Source organism: Gopherus evgoodei, chromosome 7 (assembly GCF_007399415.2).
Source record: "Gopherus evgoodei ecotype Sinaloan lineage chromosome 7, rGopEvg1_v1.p, whole genome shotgun sequence".
In the NCBI taxonomy this organism is placed as follows: domain Eukaryota; kingdom Metazoa; phylum Chordata; order Testudines; family Testudinidae; genus Gopherus; species Gopherus evgoodei.
Window position 1 is genome coordinate 106,962,874 of NC_044328.1, and position 22,563 is coordinate 106,985,436.

Sequence of the window (22,563 nt, forward strand, 5' to 3'; positions counted from 1 at the left end):
CTTATTCTAGAATGTGTGTGACTACCCAGGGGGAGATACTGGTGTAACTAAAACCGTATAATTACACCAGTGTAGTTATACATACTGACTTCCTCATGTCAAAAAGTTCTAAGTAGACAAAGGCTGTGAGAGAGAGATGCAGTGTCCCAGCAGGGATTTCAGTGAATGCAAGCACCAGGCCAGGTGGATTGATTTGTCAGTCATGTCTTTAGTCAGCTGTGGGGTCTGGTGAGCACTGGGGGAGGTACATACTTGTCTGTCAATATGCAAAGTTGCATAGAACTGAGCCCCAAAACCCTCGTGAATTACACTGCTTATTATTTGCTATTCATTACTCCCCTCTCTAAAAGTCACATCCAGTCAGCTACATCGTGTTACACGGGTAACCAATCACATGCCACAAATAGGAAAAACAACCCATAATCTGATCATGATTTTTCCCAGTTATTGGGCGAATTGTTATGGAAACTGGAACTGTTCAAAGACGGACTTGCTAGTGACAACTCCCGGATGAATGCGAGTTGAATTCAGAATGGGTAGTTCAGCTGGCCCCCTCAGCAATCCTGGGCTTTGGTGTTACTTCCCGGTGCTATTCTGAGTGATACTGACAGCATGGTGGGTTAGCTTTGGGAACAGCAGTATCCTAACCAGCTGGGAAGCTGTGTCCCACATCTCTGAGTTTTGAATCTGCAGCGCCCTCTTCTTTCAGGTGCAGCAATTCGCTACTGCGATGAAGAGAAAGGTTGGCTGGAGCCTGATCTCTTCAACTGCACATCGCCTGCCTTCAAGGAGCTCTCTGTGCTGGTAACTGCCCCCTTTACTTCTCCTCCAGGCTGCAGCTCACTGGGACAGGGTAGCCCTTGGAAGCTACATTTTCAAAAGAGCTCAAGGCCAGATTTTTAAAAGAGCTCAGTTCCCATTTAGGCCCCTAAATAAGGGCTGGATTTTCTGTAGTGCTCAGCAGCTACCCTTGTGAGACTTGTGGCTCGGCTTTCCACAATGCTCAGTACCTACCGTGCACCCAACATCAGAGCTCTTTTGAAAATCCGGTCCCAATTATGGGTGCTGAGCTCTTGAAAATCCGGCCCTAGAGGGGACCAGAACATGACCGTGCTTCCACCAGGAGCCCCTCTCAGTACTTGGATCCTCCAAACCTGCCCTTCCTTGAAATAGAGATTAATTTTAGTTTAATTTGTCAGACTATCACAAGCACAAACTGCCCCTGATGGATAAGTGCATTCATCCCAGCCCAGTATTCGAAAGCATCAATCATCCCAAGAGGGCCACAGGATCAGATGATTCAGCATCCTCCATTTCAATAGCAATAAATGTTCATGCTGCCTCTCTCTCACCACCCCCAGTGTGTTCATTTTTAGGCCATGTCTACACAACCACGTGTGTCCCTTGGGGTATGAAAAAAACACCCTCGAGCGACATAAATTATACTGACAGAAGTGCCCATGTGGACAGCGCTATGTTGGTGGGAGAGCTTCCCCTGCCAGCAGAACTTTAGGTTCCTCTAACAATTTAGTTTCCAAGCACTGGGACAAGTCATTACAGCTGGATTGTTAATTTCAACTCTTAGCCTGTCTTTGAAATTCCTTTGCCCTGCTGGGGAGCTTCCGCTGAAGTTACTTTTTTGTTCACTGTTTTGTCACACGAATGGATAACAACAACAAATCAATAGCTGCTGTTTGCCTGGAGTTCAGTAATACCAAGCTCCGCTGTTCCAGAGCTAAACAGCCTGTAGATGTAGAAAGTTAAAGGGATGCTCTCAACTGTCAAAATCAAAATTCTCTCTGAATATTGTTTAGTCCACCTCAGTTATGACTAATGCTGAAGATTCTTGTAATTAAATGAGATGGGAGAGAAAACATTAGCTGCCCTTTCCCCTGAGTTTGTTTACTTTGTGCAGAGCCCTTTCCCTAGTATAGTCAGTTTCACCTGGTGGTTTGTGTGGATTTTCACACAACAGCGGAGAAGAAAAGAGAGTCTGTTTTAAAACAGGAAAATGATGGTAACACCACAGCAAATGCCGGCTGGGCGCCTGGGCAGACGTGGCACCTGAAACCACTTTGAAACTTCTTTTGGAAGTTGACTAGATTTCAGGCTGAAGGGGTGTCTCTATAATTATCAGACCCGCTTGTATGGAGTTAAATGACACCCACCTGTTATCAGGGGTTTCTTCTCTCCCTGGGGAGCAGGTTCCTGAGGCACAGTTTGCTGCTCATTCGAGCGACTGTTTGGTCCCAGCGCCTGCCGTTGGCCTTGTGACTGTCCCTAGAGATAATCCTTCTATTGACAGGCTTGCAGAGATGGCCAGCACAGTCCAAGGGCAATCTGATCCCCCAACCCAGCAGCTAGGACTTTAGTTCCTCAGCCTTTCTCCCTGTTACCCCTAGCTTAAAGTTGGGGAGGGAGGGACCAGATTTTAGCTCCACATCGCACTGTTTCATCCTGTCTTCATTCTCTCTGTTGGCAGCTGGAGGGCCTGGAGCGGAACGAGACGGAGCTGAACACCATTGAGGCGAAGAAGCTGGCGCACCGGCTGCGCGTGGTGACGGACCAGATGGAGCGCTACTTCGGCAACGACATTCACATCGCCTACCGCCTGCTGTCCCACCTGATGGAGTTTGAAAGCAGGCAGCATGGCTTCGGCCTGACGGCCACCCAGGACGCCCACTTCAATGAGGTGAGCGCTGTTCCTGTTGGGAGGAGCCCTCCTCCTTACCCTTCCCTGCTGAGCAAGGCAGAACTCATTGGCACTGCCCCTTGGTCAGCCACAGCACAGCTTCTCTGGGACGAAGGATGCTGCCTTCTCAGCCTCACCAGCCCCAGCTCTGAGCCCTGTGGAGCAGAGGTCCTTACCTCCAGGTAGGATGGCTGCAACCTTTGTCATGGCTTGTGAGCCATCAGGGGTGGTGCCTGCCCCATCTCATTGCTACTGCGAGTAGCTAAAGGTTGTGAAGCCCACGGCGGGCAGGGGAGAGCCAAGGGAGAGCGACCAAACAAGGGCCAGTGTGGATTGAGTGAGGGAACCCTTCCCAGTACAGAGAAGGGTGAGAGTGTGGGCTTATCTCCCAGTGGTGCAATGCTCAGCTCCGAGAACACCCTGTCCCCCTTCTTTCCTGACTCACCTGCAGCAGGCAGGGAAGGTCACAGAGAGAGGAGGCTTAGAAGATTTCAAACAAAGGTCTTTTACCTTCAAGCCCGCTGAAGACTCTCCCTTTGTCTGCAGAACCTGCTGAGGGCAGGCAGCTCGGTGCTGGCCCCGGAGAACCAGGAGCACTGGGACATGCTGGTGCAGAATGAACATGGCAGCATGGGGCTGATGGAGCAGCTGAGAGAGTACACGGGCACACTCGCCAGCAACATGAAACTCACCTACCTGAACCCCATTGGTGTGGTGACCCCCAACATCAGTGAGTAGGCAGCAGGCTGGAAGCGTTGCCAGGAGGGCAGTGGTGCAAGGCATGCAGCTTTGACACCACACCTCAGAGAGTTACAATGGGCACAAATGCTAATCTGTGACTGTCAGCTGAGGAGGGCGCAGCTGGTCAGCTGTTGGGTGGGAGGCCCCCAGGAAAGCCTGGATTGCTGCAGAAAGTGGTGGTCTTTCCTCTGAGTCAGCTGAGACTTGGGGTGCTGTGCTGCTGGAGGGGATCTAAAGCTAAAATCATGGCCCCCACCCCTTCGGGTCATGAAAGCTCCCGTTGCTCTTTGTGAGAGTCGTGGTGTTACCCCCTCTGTCCTGGCCAAATCGCAATGATAGCAATTCCATTCCAATTTATTCCCCCAGTAGTGTCAGCTAAAGAAGTTATTCCTCACTGCCCTGAACACTCCCCCAAGGGAGCCGCAAGCCAGTAGGTGTCTTTGGGATGGTGATCCTACCACAGTAAAGCTGCTGCCTGTCTGTTATTCCCAGTCTTCCATAAATCCTTTAGGAAAGGCTCCATTGACCACAACCTTCTACAACTCCTCCTAAGTGCTAACCCCGCAGAAGGGGCCAGCATACTCTTGGCTACCTGCTGTTAACTCGCTGAGGGTTTGCCATGGGGTTCTGATGACTAGAAGGCTGACTGGTTCCACTCTCTCCAAACTCACATGTGGATTTGGGGTGTGCATCCATAGGTAGTTCTCTCACATGGAGCTGGGTCTCTCACGTGGTCCCATTAGGAAGCATATGTACAGGAATGAACATTTGCCTTTACAGTCCCCACATCAAGGCCCAGCAAACTCAGTGAGTGCATTGCTCCTGAAAGTGAGCACAGAGAGAGCTAGCAAGTGCAGACGGGAGCTGGACATTCTTCTCACTCCCCACAGCATTGCTCCCTCCCTCCGCTTTGCAAGGGGATCCGCAAGTGACTGGGCTGAGCCCATCACACTGCACTCCTGACCTCAGATACATTTGAATTGGTTACTCGAAAGAGAGGAGCAAACTTGTTAACCCTGAAACGCTGAGCTTGTCCCATTGCCACGCTGTCCAACCAGAGTAACGACCGTGCGCCCTAGCTCCCCGAGCTGTCCCAGGCCCCTGATTCCTCTGTCTCTTCCCCACACAGTGCTCAGCATTGACCGCATGGAGAACCACACCCACGTCCGACGGCGCTACCCCCGCTACCACAGCAGCCTTTTCCGGGGGCAGGCCACGTGGGACCCACACACCCACGTGGTGCTGCCACTCTCGGTGCTTACACCCCCCAAAGTTGAAGGTAAGTGAATGGCTGCCCTGAGCCCAAGGGAATGACCATGGTGTACTGGCTGCCTCCCCAGCAGGCTCTGTTGGGCCTCTCTTCATGCCCTGCACCGTATTCAGTACCATCTGCTCAAGGGACAAGCACTGCATGCAGGGTAGCTGGTGAGGGGACATGCAACTGCCAGAACCCCAGCCTGGGTTGTCTCCTGGGACTGTCAGAGATTCCTTTGCCCCAGGACCTCTGAGACCAATTGTGCCTTACCCCAAAGGCTCCTGGCACCTTTTTTGGGCCAAGAGGAGAGAGCCCCTCACTTCCTGGGCTGGGAGGGAGCATCCTGTTGGTGCTGTGACCGCCGGGCCCTCAGGAGCTGGGAGCCTGCTGTGTCCTTGCAGGGAGTGTCTGGAATTGCTTCCTGGCAATCTCTGGGAATAGCACCGAATGCTGGACTCGGGAGGGCCTCTCTGGCCTTGGTGGGGAAGCTGCCATGATGCAGGGATCCTGCAGGTGGTATCCACGTCTTAGATGCGTCCCATAATGGGAAAATTGCTATGGCCCAGCAAAGATGAACGGGGCTTTGTACAACTTTCTTCCCAGGAGACACCGCTGTGTCCCTTATGTAGTGCCCAGCGCTGGGGTGTGGCTCATGAGCCATGGCCACAGAGATGGCCAGTGGCACCAGGCATTTCCTTCCCCCGGGCTCTACGCTCTGCCTCAGAACAAGACAAGACACTGTTGTTACAGGCGCCTTTTCTGACCCAAGCTCTGCCCACAGCAGCCCCCACGCCCATGAGCAGGGAAGTGAACGACACAGTGGACAGCTCCTCCCCAGAGCTGACCCTCCCGGAGCCCGAGCCTGCCGTCACCATCATCATCCTCATCATCTACCGCACCTTGGGGGGGCTGCTGCCAGCTCGCTACCAGGTGGATCGCCGCAGTCTCAGGTACTGGCCGCTGCATGTTTGTCACCCTGCCAGGACATGCGCTCTCTACAGAGAAGGCGGCAAGCAACTGAGTACTGCCAGCCATGCAGGTTCTGGGGTGCGAGGCTTTTCAGCATTCCAGCCTGGCTCATCTGACTGCTGCCTAGTGGCCTGTGTGGAGGCTAGCGGCTCTGTCCAGAGCTGGTATCTGCAACACTGAAACCACTCTCACAACGGGTCCTGCTTGGCCCCTGTGTTGGCAGCCTTCTAAGAGGCCAAGGCCTGGATGGACCACAGAGGATGAACTGCCCTCTCCCCATGGCCTAAGGCAGGGCTGAGGCTGGGTGGGCAGTGTGTGCAGCCTGTCTTGTGCAGGCAGATGTGTTTCAGGCTATCAGCCCAGCCCTTGTCACCCCACTGGCATTCTTTGACAAGGGTCTGACCGGTTGGGCAGATGATGGGCTCAGTGACGAGACCCTTGTCATCTCTTGCAGACTGCCCAAGAATCCCATCATGAACTCCCCCATAGTGAGCGTGTCCGTGTTCAGCAACCACACCTTTGTCCAGGGCACTTTGGACACGCCCCTGGTGCTGGAGTTCCGCCTGCTGGAGACAGCCAACCGGAGCAAGCCCCTCTGTGTCCAGTGGAATCATTCCAGCCAGTAAGTGCCCAGCCTGTCTGCACCATGCTTCAGCCCAAGAGTCTCACTAGCCCCGAGGCCATTCACTGCTGCTGCTTTCAAAGGGTTTAGTAAAAGAAAGTGGAGATGTTAACTAGTTCCCTGATTCTCCTGAACCATCCTTGCGGCTGTGTGCTGGGATGGAGCTCTGTCACATAGTCCTCTTGCTAGGGCAGAGGTGGGGGAGCGCCAGGGCTGGCCCACCAAGGTGCTGCCTTCTGGTACATTGCACTGTCCTTACTGCTGAGAGCAGGTCACCAACTTCAGGCAGCATTGAGTAGATGCTTCAGCATCCAAACATGGAAATATCCTGTTACATCCTGCACCTTAGGAACAGTAGAGAACCAAAGAAGCTCTGAGCAGGCTGATGCTCCTCACCTATGCACCCCCGGACCTCCCAGGGCCTGACAGGAGATGTGATTTTGAAGACCTATTCCTTTGAGATTGCTCTGTGTTCTTTTGTGGCTGCAGGACTGACCCCTCTGGCTTCTGGACAACAAGGGACTGTGATCTCGTGTTCAGAAACACAACGCATGTGCGCTGCCAGTGTTCCCAGTTTGGCACCTTTGGGGTGCTGATGGATAGCTCCCACCGAGAGGTAACCCTACCTCTGCAGAGGCGGAAGGGAAGGGAGGAAGGAGCAGGAAGGCTGGGGGGAGGGAAGGCCGGAAGCACCAATGGTGAAAACCAGAACAAGAGGATGTATTTCCATGAGGTTGTGCTGGGCACACCATGGACAAGTAGCAGAATGGAGCACCCGTTGATGCGGTGAAGACCATGATCTAAACACACCAGAACATTCAGGGTAGAACTCTGGGTTACACAGATGCAGACAGTGCCTACTGCAGAAATGTAGCAGAAAATCCCAGGCTGTTTCTCCCATCTAATTCCCAGCCAGAGGGAGAGACCTTTGAAGCTGACACATGCTCATGCTTTCCTGCCTGATTCTGCCTTTTGTCTGTGGTTTCCATCTGCAGCAGCTGGAGGGTGACCTGGAGACCCTGGCCATTGTCACCTATTCCTTGGTGTCTCTTTCTCTCGTGGCCTTGCTGCTGACTTTCTCCTTCCTGACATGTCTGAAAGGCATCAAGTCCAACACCCGGGGCATCCACTCCAACATATCTGTCACCCTCTTTTTCTCCGAGCTGCTCTTCCTCTTGGGAATCAACCGCACTGAAAATCAGGTAAGGGGAGGAGGAAACAGTCCTGAGTGCAGCTAGGTGTGATGGCATCATAGAATCATAGAATATTAGAGTTGAAAGGTCCTCAGGAGGTCATCTAGTCCAACCCCCTGCTCAAAGCAGGACCGATCCCCAACTAAATAATCCCAGATAGGGCTTCCTCAAGCCTGACCTTAAAAACGTCTAAGGAAGGAGATTCCACCTCCCTAGGCAACCCATGCCAGTGCTTCACCACCCTCCTAGTGAAATTTGTTTTCCTAATATCCAACCTAAACCTCCCCAGCTACAACTTGAGACCATTACTCCTTGTTCTGTCATCAGGTACCACTGAGAACAGTCTAGATCCACCCTCTTTGGAACCCCCTTTCAGGTAGTTGAAAGCAGCTATCAAATCCCCCCTCATTCTTCTCTTCTGCAGACTAAACAATCCCAGTTCCCTCACCCTATCCTGATAAGTCATGTGCTCCAGCCCCCTAATCATTTTTGTTGCCCTCCGCTGGACTCTTTCCAATTTTTCCACATCCTTCTTGTAGTGTGGAGCCCAAAACTGGACACAGTACTCCAACTAGAAACAGTACTCCAGTCATCAGATGCGGAGACCTAGAGGGTAGGAAGGAGGCCCAGGAGAACAGAATGGTTGGGTGAATGCAGCAGGAGTGTAAATGCTTTGCTAGTTTAGTCTCCAGTGTTTCATATTTGACCTAGTTTAAATAATGGCCCTGTGAGTACTGCATAAAGCCACCTGAGCACTGGAATCATCCTGCACGATGCAACCTCCCAGGTTCATAGGGATGCATAGGGGAAGAGTGGAATCTTCCCCCTAAATTCTCTTTTTGAAGTAATCCAATCTTTTCTTTCTGCGTTTCATACCACGCTCCTCACCATGGAATCCCAACCCCTTTTAGGGCCCTGGCACCAGCCATAGCATTGGGTTGTGGTGCCAACTCTCAGGCACAGGGCAGTTGGTTGCGACTTAGGGCAGGCTGTTGCTAATCAGGAGAGGCCCATGTCTGATGGGATGATGAGCTCTCACTCCTGGAGGCTGTAGTGCATCAGCTCAGAAGTGAGGTGACTACTGGAGAGTCTCCTGTAGCACCAATGGAGCAGCTCCTGGATCTGAGCGAGGTCTTTGCTTCAAGCCCCAGAAATGACAGCGTGTTCCCCACATCCCTGAAGAACAGATGGCATCACTCAATCCACCTACCCAATGGATATTGACATGTGTGTCGGAGAGGGACATGAGCAGGGTTATGAGGCTGCTTGGTTTGGATGTGGGCTATCTGGGGTGGGTCATTCCAGGGTTATTTCTGTGACTGTGGACCCAGACTTCTAGCCCCTTTCTAGGAGGTTGGGAATCAGCAGCTTAGGTCAGGGGCATGCAGCAGAGGTACAGGATCCCACAAGCCACCTCCCTGTCATGTGTAGAGCAGAATGGGGATGTCAGAAATGCTCTGGGACTGACTCTGCTGCAGCAAGGGAGATTGCCAAGCAAGGGAGGGCCTTTCCCCTTCCCCAGCTGGAGGGGCTGTCCACTCTTTGAGTGGTGATTTGCTCCTTTCAGTTCCTCTGCACTGTGATTGCCATCCTGCTGCACTACGTCTTCCTCTCCACCTTCGCCTGGCTCTTCGTGCAGGGCCTCCACATCTATCGCATGCAGACCGAAGCCCGCAACATCAACTTTGGAGCCATGAGGTTCTATTATGCCATTGGCTGGGGGGTGCCTGCCATCATCAACGGTAGGTACCGCACACTGGGCAAAGATGCTTGGGAAGACAGGTTCCCGCTCTGAGGGAGGGAGGAAATGGATAAAGCTTGCTACAACATGGAAACTGCTTGGCTTGGGCGATGCCAAAGGCATTGGCCTCAGAAACCCCCTTTGGTCAATGCCAGCTGCTGAAGGAACAGTGCATGGGCCTCAGAGCTTGTCTCCTGTCTGATTCCATGAGCATTGTCCAGCCTGAGTGTCTGGTGGGGGAACGGGTGTGGAAGGGATGTATGTGCATGTCTGTGAGCATCCATATTTGCCACTGTGTGTGTGTTTGTGCTGTATGGGTCTAGCCAGGAGCAACACCGCTGACAGATTCTAGACCATGGAGACACACTCAGTGAGCTACAATATGGTGCAGGAGTTATCTAGACACAAGGCAGTGATGAAGACACTATGCATTTCTACCACTCCTTGTGTTTGACGTGGTAGATACCACAGCAGAGGGTGTGCTTTAGTTTTCTGGTGTGAAATGTTTGTAGGGTTTAGAGGCCAGGGTCTCACTCTTTCAGAAGAACCTACAAGGCTTCTCACCCTTTCTGGCCTGATGGCCATGAAGCTCCTGCCCTTCTAGGATTCATAGCATGAGATGCAAATGTTCTTTGGCAATTCATCTCAATCCATTTCTCAAGGCTCATCACCAATGGGGACATGTGTTCCTGGCAGCAAATGCCCTGCTGTGAGGCTCTGCTGAGGTGGACATCTCGAGGCATAGGACACAGACCTCACAAAGTAGGAAAGACAGCTTAGCCATTGCTAGATATTACCATTGCTATGGCAACTTGGCCAGAGGCACTGGCAGGAACCGAGGGGAAGGAGGAGCACTGGACGGGGAGTAAGTAGACATGGGTTCTGTCCCTGGTTCTGCCCCAGCTCTCTATTGTGGCCTGGGGCAAGTCATTTCCTCCCTGTACTGCAGTCTTCCCCATCTGTAAATGAGGACAATGATACTGCTCTCCAAGGAGCATTTTGAGGCTGCATTGACCAATGTTTGGTTTCTGCTTTGAAATCCTCTGGTGGAAGAGGCCACAGTGGAAGTGCAAAGTGATGCCACTGTCTCCTAGGTGGCTGTGTCGTGGAATTGACCTTTACCTTTTCTCCCCCCAGGACTTGCCGTTGGCTTGGACCCAGAGGGCTATGGGAATCCAGATTTCTGCTGGATTTCTATCCACGATAAGCTGGTCTGGAGCTTTGCAGGCCCCATTACTGTCGTCATTGTGGTAAACTCCTCTTGTGTTTATATCGTGTCCCGGCCCACCCCTCTATGGCCTCCCCTTCTTTGCACTCCATGTGTTTGCTGCCCTTGCCTTCTACTTACCTTCCCCTGGTTTCTGATGCCTCTTCCTCTTCTCATTGCTTTCCCTCCTCCATTTATATTTTCTCTATCCCTTGAGCTTTGCTCCTTTCTCCTGTGCTCTCTTCCTCCCCCGGGGCTTCCTTTCTTGTCACACGTCACCAAGCCCAGGCAGAAGTATGTAGCCCAGAGAAGTGGGGCTTGTGTAGAGCAGACAGGAGGAGGTGGACGAGCCTGGGTCTGCACAGAGTTCAGCTTCCCAGGTACAGGAGTTTGTGGAGGCACATGATCGAGATGGCAGGACTGGAGAGAAAGAGAGCCTCAGTGTAGGAGCAGCAGAGCAGCTTCTAACCACTCTCTGTGCTTTCAGATGAATGGGATGATGTTCCTGCTGGTGGCCAAGATCTCATGTTCCCCAGGTCAGAAGGAGACCAAGAAGAAATCAGTTCTGTGAGTATTGATTGGCCAGGATCCCAGTGGAGGATCTGCTGCTCTGATCCCTGGCACAAGTATCTGAACTTCTCTCCCTTCCCCACAAGTCATCCCCTTCTCCATCACTGTCAAAATCTATCTGGCCTCCCTGTTGCCTGGATTCAGCCTTGAAGTCACCTTCCACTGCTGCTTCTGTTGCCAATATCAGTCACTTCTCTAACATCCGTCCTTTCCTCTTATCCCCGCTCCCACAGCCTCTTCCTGTCAGGCCCCCACATCTCACCTTATTCCTCTCCAGTCTGTCCATCTGCCCTCTGCTGAAAGGTGCTTCCTCTCCCACTGCTCTGCCCATGTAAGTCCCCTGCTCAAACCCTATCACTGGCTCCCCATCAACTGCATTTCCATTCCTGCTTCCTGTCCTTGTATCCAGGGCTCCGTTCCAGCCTCTATCTCTGTGCTTGTTTCTCTTTCTCCCCCTCTTGCTGCCTATGCTCTTCCCAGCCCTCCTAAATGCCCCTTTTGCATCTTCTTCGCTCCTGCCTTCACTGCTTTCTTCCAAGCCATCCCTTAAGCCTCACCTGAGCCCAAATGGTCATCCTGGGGATACTGTGTCTGAACCGTCCTGTCTGTCTCGTCCAGAAGAGAAGCTCCTTGGGGCTGGGGCTGTGTCTTCCTACGTGCTTTGTCAGTGCTCAGCTTGTAGTGATCTGTCCAGACTGGGTGTGGGCCCACGAGCTGGAGACATGCTGCAGGGAGTGTATTATCCCACTGTGGTGCTAGCGTGCAGAGTGGGGAGCTGGTGGCTCAGGACAGGAGTGTACTTCCCCTCTGTCTCTGTCTCTGAGTGATAGACTGTAGATTAACAAGAGATTCTAACCTCTGCGTCCCTGTCTCTGTGTGTGTGTGTATCTGTCTGCCTCTCTCTCTCTCCAGCATGATGCTGCGAAGCTCCTTTGTTCTGCTTCTAGTTATTAGCACTACCTGGCTCTTTGGCCTCTTGGCTGTCAACAACAGTGTCCTGGCTTTCCACTACCTCCACACTGTCCTCTGCAGTCTCCAGGTAACTCTCCATCCAGCCTGCCCATCGGGAGGCCAAGCAGGAGCTCTGCCCCTCCCCTTGGGAGCATCTCTCACTGGTGCCTTTGGACTAGGATCAGTGATGGGAAAATGTAAACAATGGAAAGGCAGGTTAAAGGGAAACAAGACAGACAAGAGGAGTGCAGGAAAGATGGGAAACAGTGAGCTGGGGTCTGGTGGCACCCACTCTGCAGCGTTCACCTGTTCTTCCTCCAGCTCCCCCATGAGACCCTCTCCAGCTCCCCTGTGCTCAGCTCCATGGCCCAGCCCGGCCCTGGAGCCTTCCTGGAGCTCCCCCGCTCTCCAGCTCCCCTGTGCTCAGCTCCATGGCCCAACCCGGCCCTGGAGCCCTGGAGCCTTCCTGGAGCTCTCCCGCTCTCCAGCTCCCCCATGCATTCCTCCCCAGCTCAGACCTGCCTTGCAGTACTACAGCAGCTCCCATGTTTTATTCTTTCCACTGCAAGGTCTGCTGTACACTGAGCTTTTACTCAGCAAGCAGGTTTATCTAGGAAAGCAACACAAAACAGATTCTTCCAAATAGCTCAAATCCCCACCTGCTGATGGGCTCTGCCACTCACACGCATGTGCACATGCACACACTGATACACCTGCTGATGGACTCTGCCACTCACATGCATGTGCATGCACACACACACTGACATACCTGCTGATGGGCTTGCTCTTTCATGTGCACGCACACACACTAGCTGTTCATGCTTCTCTGGTATGTATGGCACAGAGATAAGCTGAGGTTGGTGCACACTTCAAACACATCGGCAAACACTAACCCCTCAGCACTTCGAGCTTCCCACTGGCCAGTCACCCTGTGGGTTTGGCTCTCAAGAACTGTCCCACCGAGCCAGAGCCGGCTCCAGGCCCCAGCACGCCAAGTGCATGCTTGGGGCGGCATGCTGCGGGGGGCGCTCTGCCAGGTGCTGGGAGGGCGGCAGGGGGCTCCGGTGGACCTCCCGCAGGCATCCCTGCAGAGGGTCTGCTGGTCCTGCAGCTCCGGTGGAGCATCTGCAGGCACGCCTGTGGGAGGTCCACCAGGGCCGCGGGACCAGCGGACCCTCCTCAGGGATGCCTGTGGGAAGTCCACTGGAGCTGCGGGACTGGCGAGCGGCAGAGCGCCCCCTGTGGCGTGCCGCCGTGCTTGGGGTGGCGAAATGGCTAGAGCTGGCCCTGCACCGAGCCTCCCTTCGTTAGGAGCATTACACAGACAGAGGTGTTCCCTTACAGCAGTGACTGTGCCCTTCCGCTCTGTCACTCTCTTTTTCTGCTCACAAATTCGCCAGACATTCTGGCTTCCTTTAGCTAAAGCCCTGCGCTGCCCTGGAGCTCCTGATTTCAGGCCCCCTCCTGCTGCTCCGCTCACTCATGAACTGACTGCTCCCTCTAGTGGTCATTGTCCATGTTCACCTGCTAATTCTGTAGCCTAGCTCAGTGGTTTTCAACCTTTTTTTTATTTGTGGACCCCTAAAAAATTTCGAATGGAAGTGAGGACCCCTTTGGTAATCTCAGACATTCTGTGAACCCCCAGGGGTCTGCAGACCACAGGTTGAAAACCACTGCTCTGTGGTAATGACCACCTTTTGTGGACCCCTTAGACATAGGCTAAAACCACTGCTCTAGAGGAACAGAGACCTGCTGCACCAAGAAGAGACTTCAGTTGTAAGCCCAAATGAGTTGGTTATTATGATTTAATTATACCCATTCTGAGGCAGCCCTGCTCTGGGACATCATGGGACAATAATAACCATCTTCAGAGGAGTTTTCTGCTGTCATAAAATGAATCAGCAAAGAGTTGGGCTGCTGGGAACTGCACGCAGGGGAAAGCTAACAGCCACCAGCACCCACTGTTTGAGCTACCCCTTCCCCCATCCTAAGCTTTCTCTGTATAGCCAGTTATCCCCCACCACCTCCAAAGCCAAGGGCCTGCTAAGCTCCTCGCTGTCACTGTGACCCTAGTGGGCCTGGAACCACTGTCATGTGCCTTCGGACTGCTCCCTTGTCACTGTGTGCACAGTACAGAATCAGAGCTGCCTAGACAACCTCAGTTTCAGTTTTCCTCTTCCACTAACCCCATCACCCTTAGGCAGCCTCTCTCCCCATCCATGCCACTGGGCCCAGGAGCTTTCAGCAAGCAGGCCCTCCTCATAAGTCTCTGATGGCCCAGAGAGCAGCTAGACCAATCTTGTGAGACCAAGCTCCTAGCACTGAGTCATTGTATTGACTGGAGCCTATCCATGTTAGTAATTGTCTGTGGCCCAAAGCTCTGTCAGTCTCCATCAATTCTACCCCAGAACAGACACGCTGGTTCCTGGGGGAAGAAACTGGTTTAACCACTGCTGGGCCTCACGCATCAGGTGGGATAATATGGCAGGCACTGTTCCCCTTCCCTTCCCCCAGAGACCCACAATAAATTTGGCCAGCAGGAAGCACTTTCCAAGGAGCAGCCGCTTGTCCCTTCCTCTTCTAGAGGCTAATAGAGTCATGAGTCTGGTGAGCACAGAAATGCCTCCACTCTGTGGCCCTGCTGCCCTGTCAGGAGTCTAGATGCAGCACTCTGTGCTATGCTGGAGGCCCGGGTGCAGTGTGAACGTGACTGACTGAAACGCACGTAGCTGGATGCAGTGCCAGGCAGTGCGATCGGGGAGAGCTGGCTGACTCCATTAGCACACTCCTGAATGGCCAAAGCACTGCCCCGTTGCCAGGAAGAGTGGAAGTGTGGGTTCCCGGCTGTGCTGAGTGCTTCCCTGCCCTCCCTACTCAGGCTCACAGCCTCTCTTCCCCTCCCTCACAGGGCCTGGCCGTGTTGGTTCTGTTCTGCGTCCTGAATGAAGAGGTGCAGGAGACCTGGAAACTGGCCTGTCTTGGCAAGAAGAGTCAGGGCGAGGAGGCAGCTAGATCTGCGCAGGTGGGTGTGGAAGGGCACTGCCCCAGTGAGTGAGCCCAAAGACAAGAGCCTTCTCCATCCCTGAGCCTGCACTCTGCCTGAGAGGGAATCCCTCCCTGTGCCCACCCTCTCCACCAAACATGCAGGTTAACTGGTCCTTGCTGTCCTGCTCCAGGAGGTCAGTGGGAAAGACCTCAGCCAGGCAGCCACCCTGTGGCCAGGTCCTAGCCCCACAGCCCATGTCTGAATTCATGTACTTCATGTCCCTGGGAGCCGCATGCCCCACGGGGAGGCTGTGGGACCCTCACCAGTGAAGGAAGAGAACCCTTTTGCGGTGCCTGAGGCTGGAAACTCCTGAATGGACACAGGCCACCCCTGCCCTTTACAGTGTTGGGCCGGGGCAGGGAGAGACTCTCGAGATCCAGCTGCTGCAGAGTCTTCCTAACAAATTCTCCACGTGTCTTCCTCGCCAGGGCCCCAACGCCTATAATAACACGGCCCTGTTTGAGGAGAGCGGCCTCATTCGCATCACCCTGGGGGCCTCCACCATCTCCTCAGTCAGCAGCGTGCGCTCAGCCCGCACCCATTCCAGCCAGAGGGGCTACCTCAGGTAGGAAGCAGCCAGAGGGGGAGGCATCTGGCTGGCTGCTGGCCCACACGGCCACAGCTGAGAAACCACAGATGTGGAGTGGGATGGGAGTGGGGCCCACCATGGAATGGGGAGGGCATTGCCTCCTTTTGGAGATGCAGGTGTCACCTCCTGGCCCTTCTGGACCATTGCTACCTATGCCTCCTCTGCTATGACCTTCAATCCTGAGACTCCATACTCAGCTCTGCTGGCTTGCATCACTCCTGACCCACCACAGACCCCTGTTACTCCAGTCCTGAGCTCTCCACAGCTCTGCCCTTGCCCCCCTACTCCTGACCCACCACAGACTTCCAGTCCTGAGCTCTCCACAGCTTTGCCAGTGCCCCCTACTCCTGACCCACGACAGGCCTGCCTGCTACTCCAGTCCTGAGCTCTCCATAGCTCTGCTGGTGCCCCCCACTCCTGACCCATAACGGGCCTGTCTGCTGCTCCAGTCCTGAGCTCTTCACAGCTCTTCTGGTGCCCCCTACTCCTGACCCACTACAGCCCCCTGCTACTCCAGTCCTGAGCTCTCCACAGCTCTTCCAGTGCCCCCTACTCCTGACCCACTACAGCCCCCTGCTACTCCAGTCCTGAGCTCTCCCTAGCTCTGCCGATGGCCCCCGCTCCTGCCCTGCAGCATTCCTTGCTGTTCCAGTCCCTTCTCTGCCCTGTCCCAGGGCTCTGCCCATGTGTTGACCTCTCTGCCAGGCACAGATATGATATGGGAGGTGAGAGGAGAGCACTCTGTTACCCCAGGACAGGGACAGATGCTGCCAGGTGAGGAATTGGGGTCTGAGTGTTTTTGCCATGTGTGTTTCAGAGAGAATGTGATGGCGCGTCAGGGCTCAGCTCTGGATCACAGCCTGCTTGGTCACACTGGCCCCACGGACCTCGATGTGGCCATGTTTCACCGTGATGCAGGGGGAGGTAAGGCTGAGACCCAGCCGGCTCGCCCCTGAGACCTGCCCGTGGACGTGAGAAGGCTCAGTGCTGCCCAGAAGCTGCCCTAGCAAGTGGCATTTCCCACATTAGTGAGCAGCCTTTGAGGTGATAGTTTCTTGCTGCACCTTTGCACACTGAGCACCTGCCACTCCCAGCAGCGTCACTCAGACTCCTGAGGATGCTCAGCCTGGTGGGGAGGAGGGAGTGCCCAGTGCACCCCTTGGGCCATTAGTTTCCCAGGGTGAAAACAACAGCACAGGCCCCTCAGTGGGCTGGGGCCCTGGTCTGGCCTGGGAATGTCCAAACACAGGGTGTGTGTTTTATGCCAGAGGAGTGCTAGACTGGGGGATATAACCTTGGGACGCTAGCAGGCAAAACCCAGAAACCAAGATTCCTTCCCTCCCTGCCCTGCTCAAAAGCCATTCGATTGCCCCCATCTCCACCGCTTCCACCCTGCGTGTGCCCTGACAGACCAAGACTCTGACTCAGACAGTGACCTTTCCCTGGATGAGGAGCGCAGCCTTTCCATCCCCTCGTCGGAGAGCGAGGAGAACGTACGCCTCCGGGGCCGGTTCCAGCGCCAGTTCAAACGAGCAGCACACAGCGAGCGGCTCCTCACCAACCCCACCAGCACCACTCCCAAAGGCAAGTACCATGCAAGAGCCCTGCCACAGGCAGGGGGGCCCGCCTGGGAGCCACCATGGCTGCCTGGGTCTAAGTAGCTTGGGAGGGAGGGAGCATGGGAAGACCAAGCTGAAGGTCTCCTTCCACAGTGCGTGTTTCTGATGTAGCTGCTGTCTGATGTGATTGATGCAAGGCCTCCCAAAGGCAAAGTGCTGCTTGGTGGGTCCTGGGAGCAGTCCCTGTTGGCAGGAAGGGGTTAGTACCACCTGGAGATGTGGTGACTCTAGCAGAGGCAGGGAAGGCGCCTCATCCCTCCCATCTGCTGGTTCTGCTCCTGCAGGCCCCACAGCACATTACTGGTGGTCAGGCAGCACTTGGAACCTTATCCCAGTGAGTGTCATAGCAGGCCCTGCTCCGTTCACAGCTGGGAATAACTCTGATTCCTCTTTCCCCCTCCCCCCCGGAATGTTGCACTGTTTTTCTCCAGATGTGGATGGCAATGACCTGATGTCCTATTGGCCAGTACTGGGCGAATGTGAGGTTCACCCCTGCTCTCTGCAGAAATGGGGGTCTGAGCGGAAGCTGGGCTTTGACATCAACAAGGATGCTGCCAACAACAACCAGCCAGACCTGGCCCTGACCAGCGGGGATGAGAACTCCCTCACCCAGACCCAGCGCCAGAGGAAAGGTAACTAGCCTCAGAGCAGCCAGCCTAGTGCTCCCTGGGTGGACACATATCCAGCTGCCAGCCGGCACAGTGTCCCACTGGCTGCACCCCCAGAGTCTCCCCATGCCCCTGCCTGGCACGCCCAGCATCTCCCTGACAGTGTGCTAGGCTGGCCATCCACCCATAGTCAGAAAGTGGGGCGAGAGCCTGTTAGAGAGAGAGAACATGTAAGGAACAGAGACAAGGGGAAAATTTCCCTTGGCTGAACTGGAGCTATAATTTCCCCTACGTGTTGCCGGGGACAGAATGGGAGGTGGTCTTGGTAATGTCCCCTCTGCTGCTTTAAGCCAAGAGTGCTGCACTCTTACAGGCAAGCCACTGACAGGAGTGGCTTCTCCTCATGTCCAGTAGACTGGGACATGCGTCCATTGTGGAGGTGAGGTGGTGCTTGGCCACAGGGTGTTGTGATCTTGAAAGCTTTGCAACATGCAAACACAGGTGGCAGTTTCCTCCGTCCTGGGGTGATCTTGGGGAGGGGCAGGGCCGCCCAAGCTGCCAACCCGAGTTCTTTGTCCTTGCTTTCTTGCAGATAGCGAGGAGAGTTGTTTGCATTGTCATGGAGATTCTCTTCACTTTCTACTTTGTTTCTGTCTGCACAGGGATTTTGAAGAATCGCCTCCAGTACCCTCCAGCTCTGCAAGGCTTACCATCCGTTGGCAGAATGACCAACGAGCTTTCCTGGTACAAAACATCCACCCTGGGTCACAGGGCTGTTCCTGCTGCCTCTTATGGCAGAATCTACTCTGGTGCAGGTAGCCTCTCTCAGCCAGCTAGCCGGTACTCTTCCCGGGAGCAACTTGACATGCTGATGAGAAGGCAGATGTCCAGAGAACAACTGAGCAGGAACGACGCTGGGGAATACTTGGAAGCAGTACGCAGCAGGCATGGGTCCAGGGAGGAACTGGACATCATTCTCAACAGGCCTGGATCAAGGGAGCAATTGGACACTATCCCTAGTAGGCATGGGTCTAGAGAACATCTGGAAAATATACCCAGCAGGCATGCGTCTAGAGAAAACTTAGCTACATTAGCTTCCCAGCCTGATCAGAAAGATCATGGGACTACACTACTCAGGAAGCAGGGTTCCAGAGACCATCTAGATACTTTACCCAGTCGATTTGGGTCAAGAGAACTACTAGACTGTGGGCCAGTCAGAGAGGTCTCTAGAGAGTGGCTCAACACTTTGCCTAACAGGCAAATATCTAGAGATCGAATGGACAGTTTACTAAGTCAAGACATGTCTCGAGAACAATTGGACCTGCTTTCAGGAAGACAGCCTTCAAGGGACCAGCTAGCATTAGCTAGACAAACTTCAAGAGAGCAGTTGGACTTTTTATCCAGACGATCTAATTCCAGAGAGCATCTGGATACAGTGCCTAGCAGGCATCCATCACGGGAAAATCTGGAGTTTCTTTCTAGAAGACAGCCATCCAGAGAAAATCTAGAACCACTTTCTAGAAGGCTTCCTTCTCGAGAAAATCTAGAACCTCTGTCTAGGAAACAACCTTCTAGGGAAAATCTGGAAGCAATCCCTAGCCAACATCCTTCCACTGAGCAATTAGATATCCTTTCTTCCATACTTGCTTCTTTTAATTCTTCTGTCCTGTCCTCTGTGCAATCCTCCAGTACTCCCTCTGGCCCACAGACCACAGCAACTCCTTCTGCTGTGCAGACTTCCTCAACACCCTCTGTGCTGTGCCCATCACCACCTCTCTCTGCTACATCCCACAGTATCTCTGAGCTGTCGCCAGATTCAGAGTAAGTATTACTCCTTCTCCAGGGCAGCTTTTGAGTCAGTCCAGGCCATGCTGTGAGATAGCCAGAGGATAGTTTGTATCTTCTAGCCACTTAGTTACCAAACAAACGAAAGAGCAACCAAATGTTACCACCTGGAGTATGGGATCTGAAAGCACAAAGCCTCCTGGCGAAACGAGATCAACCCCCATAGGATGAAACTAGGCCCTAAAAGTACTTATTGGTTGTGACGCTCTGAAGGACCGCGTCACACCGGTGCAATGGGTGGTAGTGCTAACATCTCTAAAGGGGCAGCTGTCCCACGGGGCGCCCCTACGTTCCTCTGGGGCTCAGCATCTATCCCGGCACACCTGCCGGGTACTGACGGAGGGGAAGTGGCTCTGAGCTATGCTTTTTAGAATGCATGGCGGGGTACAGATCTGTCTGTTGCCTTCAGTTGTGCATGGCACAGGCACTTGGGTGAATAGGTATGGCCAAGGGAAAAGATCTGTATTCTGTTTCTTTTATGTGCCTGGCCTGGCCATTGTTCTGGGAGTCACAGCAAGACCCTGCCCTTGTCATTATTTATTGCACCAGGAGGTGAGCATGATGCTTTCCCAAGCCCCTGGCCAAGCAGGGAGAGTCCAGGGAGTGTCACTTGGGCCTGGGGAGTAAGGCACCAGAGGCTACATTTGTTAATTTTGTTTCCTTTTCCCTGAGAAGAATAACAAGAAGTGAAGGTCATTCCTGAAGGGCCCAAGCTGCGGCGAGAGCGAAGGAAGAAGCAGGGATGATCACCTGGCCAGACACTTTCAGCAGAGGTTTGGGTGCCAGGCGCCTACAAGGAAAGAACTGATGATGGTGGTCAGAGGCCCAAATCTACCTCGCCCTCCCCACCCATTGGTTCTGGACAACTCGTGGAGGGGAGAGTTAGGCAAACCATCTCTGGGAGGAAGGGGTCTCAGGTACCTCTGCACCAGAATGGAGCTGCACTGACCAATCGCCTGCTCAACAGGGCACCCCCAGAGGTGGGGAGAAGTACTACACCGTGAGCAAACCCAGGCTGGAGCCGCTGGTTACATATCAAAAGCAAACAGACCGAAATCTTCCTTTCTGAACCATTTCTACTCTGTGTGTGTGTGTGTGAGAGAGAGAGAGGGAGGGAGAGAGAGAGAGTGGGGAGCGGGTGGCCGCAGGAGATGGGGTCGGGGAGGGTTTTATACATTTTGTATCTTTGTAATCAGAGAGAAGAGAATTTCTATGGTTATTTTTACGGAATGTTCTGTGTCCGTTGCTGTGATGCTGACAGTGTTTGTCTTGACAGCGAGTCCCAGCTGTGACTAGAGGGGCTGCTGCTGGCCTTTCCACAGTGGGGCTGTGCGTGTGGAAGCCCAGAGCCCAGGGAGCGGCTTTCTCCAAGCTTCCCTTTGTGTTGTGTCCTGACCTGCATTACTCCCTGCTATTTCGGCCCTGGTGCCTCCACAGCCCTGCCAACACCCCTGTCATGGTGCTCCCAGGGCTAGTCCCACTCTCTCCCAGCAGCCTGGATTTTCTAGTCCTGCATATACTATAGCTCATCAATGCGTTTCAGTTCTCAGGAGGAGTCTCCTACTGTCTGAGTGCTGAGCAGAGGCTGCCAATTGTGCCCAGCTGGACAGAGGTTTTGTGCTGGGTAGAAGCCTATGTTTGTGTTAGAGCTGTGTTGTGTCACACAGCCATTGCTCGAAACGGGCAGAGTGGGAAAGCCTGCTGAGTTCATAGAGTTAGAACACAGGAAGGCAAAGCTGATCTGTGAGAGCTCCTGCTGAGTGAAAAAAGCCTCTAAGAAGCCTTCCAAAGGTGCCTACACTCTAGGCCTCTCCCTGAGTGTCCATCTCCAAAGGCCCGAGTCCCCAGCAGGCCCCACTCAGCAGGGAGGACGGAGGAGAACAGTGATTTTTTTTAGCCACCATCACATGTGCAGTGTCCTCTTTTTTTCCTAGTATTGACTGGAGCAAACCCCACCCTCCTCACGTCCCCAGGAGCCTCAGAGTTACAGACTGGCTCAGGGAGAGAGGCTGGACACCACTTTGTGGGACCTAGACCTGGGTGCTCTGCAGGGGAGTGGGGAGATTTCTCCTGTGCTGTCTCCAAGAGTGGGCAATTTCCCAAGTCCCAGGTTAGCACCAAGTGGCCCAAGGGGAGGAGCTCTGAGATGGTCCCAGCCAGCCAGGGAGCATGGCTGGAGGGCACTGGTCAGGGCACCATTGTTGCAATAGAGGAGCAGCCTCTTATCTCCATTTTACACGCCAGTCCCTAGCACACAGGAGCCTGCATCTCCCTTGGCTTGTACTGCAGGCTGCACTTCTGTCAGGCACAGAGTCCAGTAATAGGGTCGTAGTGAGTTATACCCAGGCGGCTCCATGTGCATGTCCACACATGTGCACCCCTCCCCGCCGTCCCAACGCTCCCCTGGCAGCAGTGACAGCTGCCCCGTCTGCTGCAAAGGCCCGCAGCTCAGAATGGCCTGAATGTCGAGAGAGAGGGCAGCTGTTTTCAACCCACTGTAGTTTGACATTTAAGCCACCCTGACGGCTTATCCTTACTCCCCTCATCAAAGGGGCTGGGGACTTTGATTATCCCAAGGAGGCCCTCATGAGCCCTGTCATTTTATAGGCTGGATTTGTGCTTATTGAACCCGACATGAAGATGGAAGTAAAAGAAAGTTTGCCAACCCCCCCAGCCCTCTTTAACTGGTGTATTGCTGCTGTTTTCCTCAGAGGCACAGGCATTACCTCCCCCTGCCATGGGTGACAGTCTGTGCCTGGCTGTACCTTCTCAACCACCAATGCAGTCCATTTTGATTGTCAAAAGCAATGTGTTTACTAAAGTGATTGTGGGGTGTTATCTGTCTCTCTCTCCAGGCTGCAGCCCTCAGTGGCCTCGTGTGTCTTGCTCTGGTTATCAACCACTTACAGAGTAAT

At 53.8% G+C, this 22,563-nt stretch overlaps 1 protein-coding gene across 2 annotated transcripts in view; it reads left to right on the top strand.

Moving 5' to 3' along the window:
• The window catches only part of CELSR3 (cadherin EGF LAG seven-pass G-type receptor 3), a 69,829-nt gene extending 49,068 nt beyond the window's left edge, over nt 1–20,761 (top strand). The window contains exons 18-36 of one of the 2 annotated variants that reach the window (XM_030570286.1): nt 710–804; nt 2,483–2,692; nt 3,239–3,422; nt 4,563–4,712; nt 5,470–5,638; nt 6,112–6,279; nt 6,769–6,895; nt 7,275–7,481; nt 9,040–9,214; nt 10,351–10,463; nt 10,908–10,987; nt 11,903–12,029; nt 14,850–14,963; nt 15,416–15,552; nt 16,394–16,500; nt 16,987–17,160; nt 17,627–17,827; nt 18,466–19,624; nt 20,324–20,761. In XM_030570286.1, coding sequence (XP_030426146.1) covers nt 710–804; nt 2,483–2,692; nt 3,239–3,422; nt 4,563–4,712; nt 5,470–5,638; nt 6,112–6,279; nt 6,769–6,895; nt 7,275–7,481; nt 9,040–9,214; nt 10,351–10,463; nt 10,908–10,987; nt 11,903–12,029; nt 14,850–14,963; nt 15,416–15,552; nt 16,394–16,500; nt 16,987–17,160; nt 17,627–17,827; nt 18,466–19,624; nt 20,324–20,351 — 3,725 coding nt within the window. In that variant the 3' untranslated portion in view covers nt 20,352–20,761. Of the gene's footprint in view, nt 1–709; nt 805–2,482; nt 2,693–3,238; nt 3,423–4,562; nt 4,713–5,469; nt 5,639–6,111; nt 6,280–6,768; nt 6,896–7,274; nt 7,482–9,039; nt 9,215–10,350; nt 10,464–10,907; nt 10,988–11,902; nt 12,030–14,849; nt 14,964–15,415; nt 15,553–16,393; nt 16,501–16,986; nt 17,161–17,626; nt 17,828–18,465; nt 19,625–20,323 lie in introns of those variants that run through there. The other variant, XM_030570287.1, reaches the window with a different exon arrangement.
• The last annotated feature ends 1,802 nt before the right edge of the window (nt 20,762–22,563 follow it).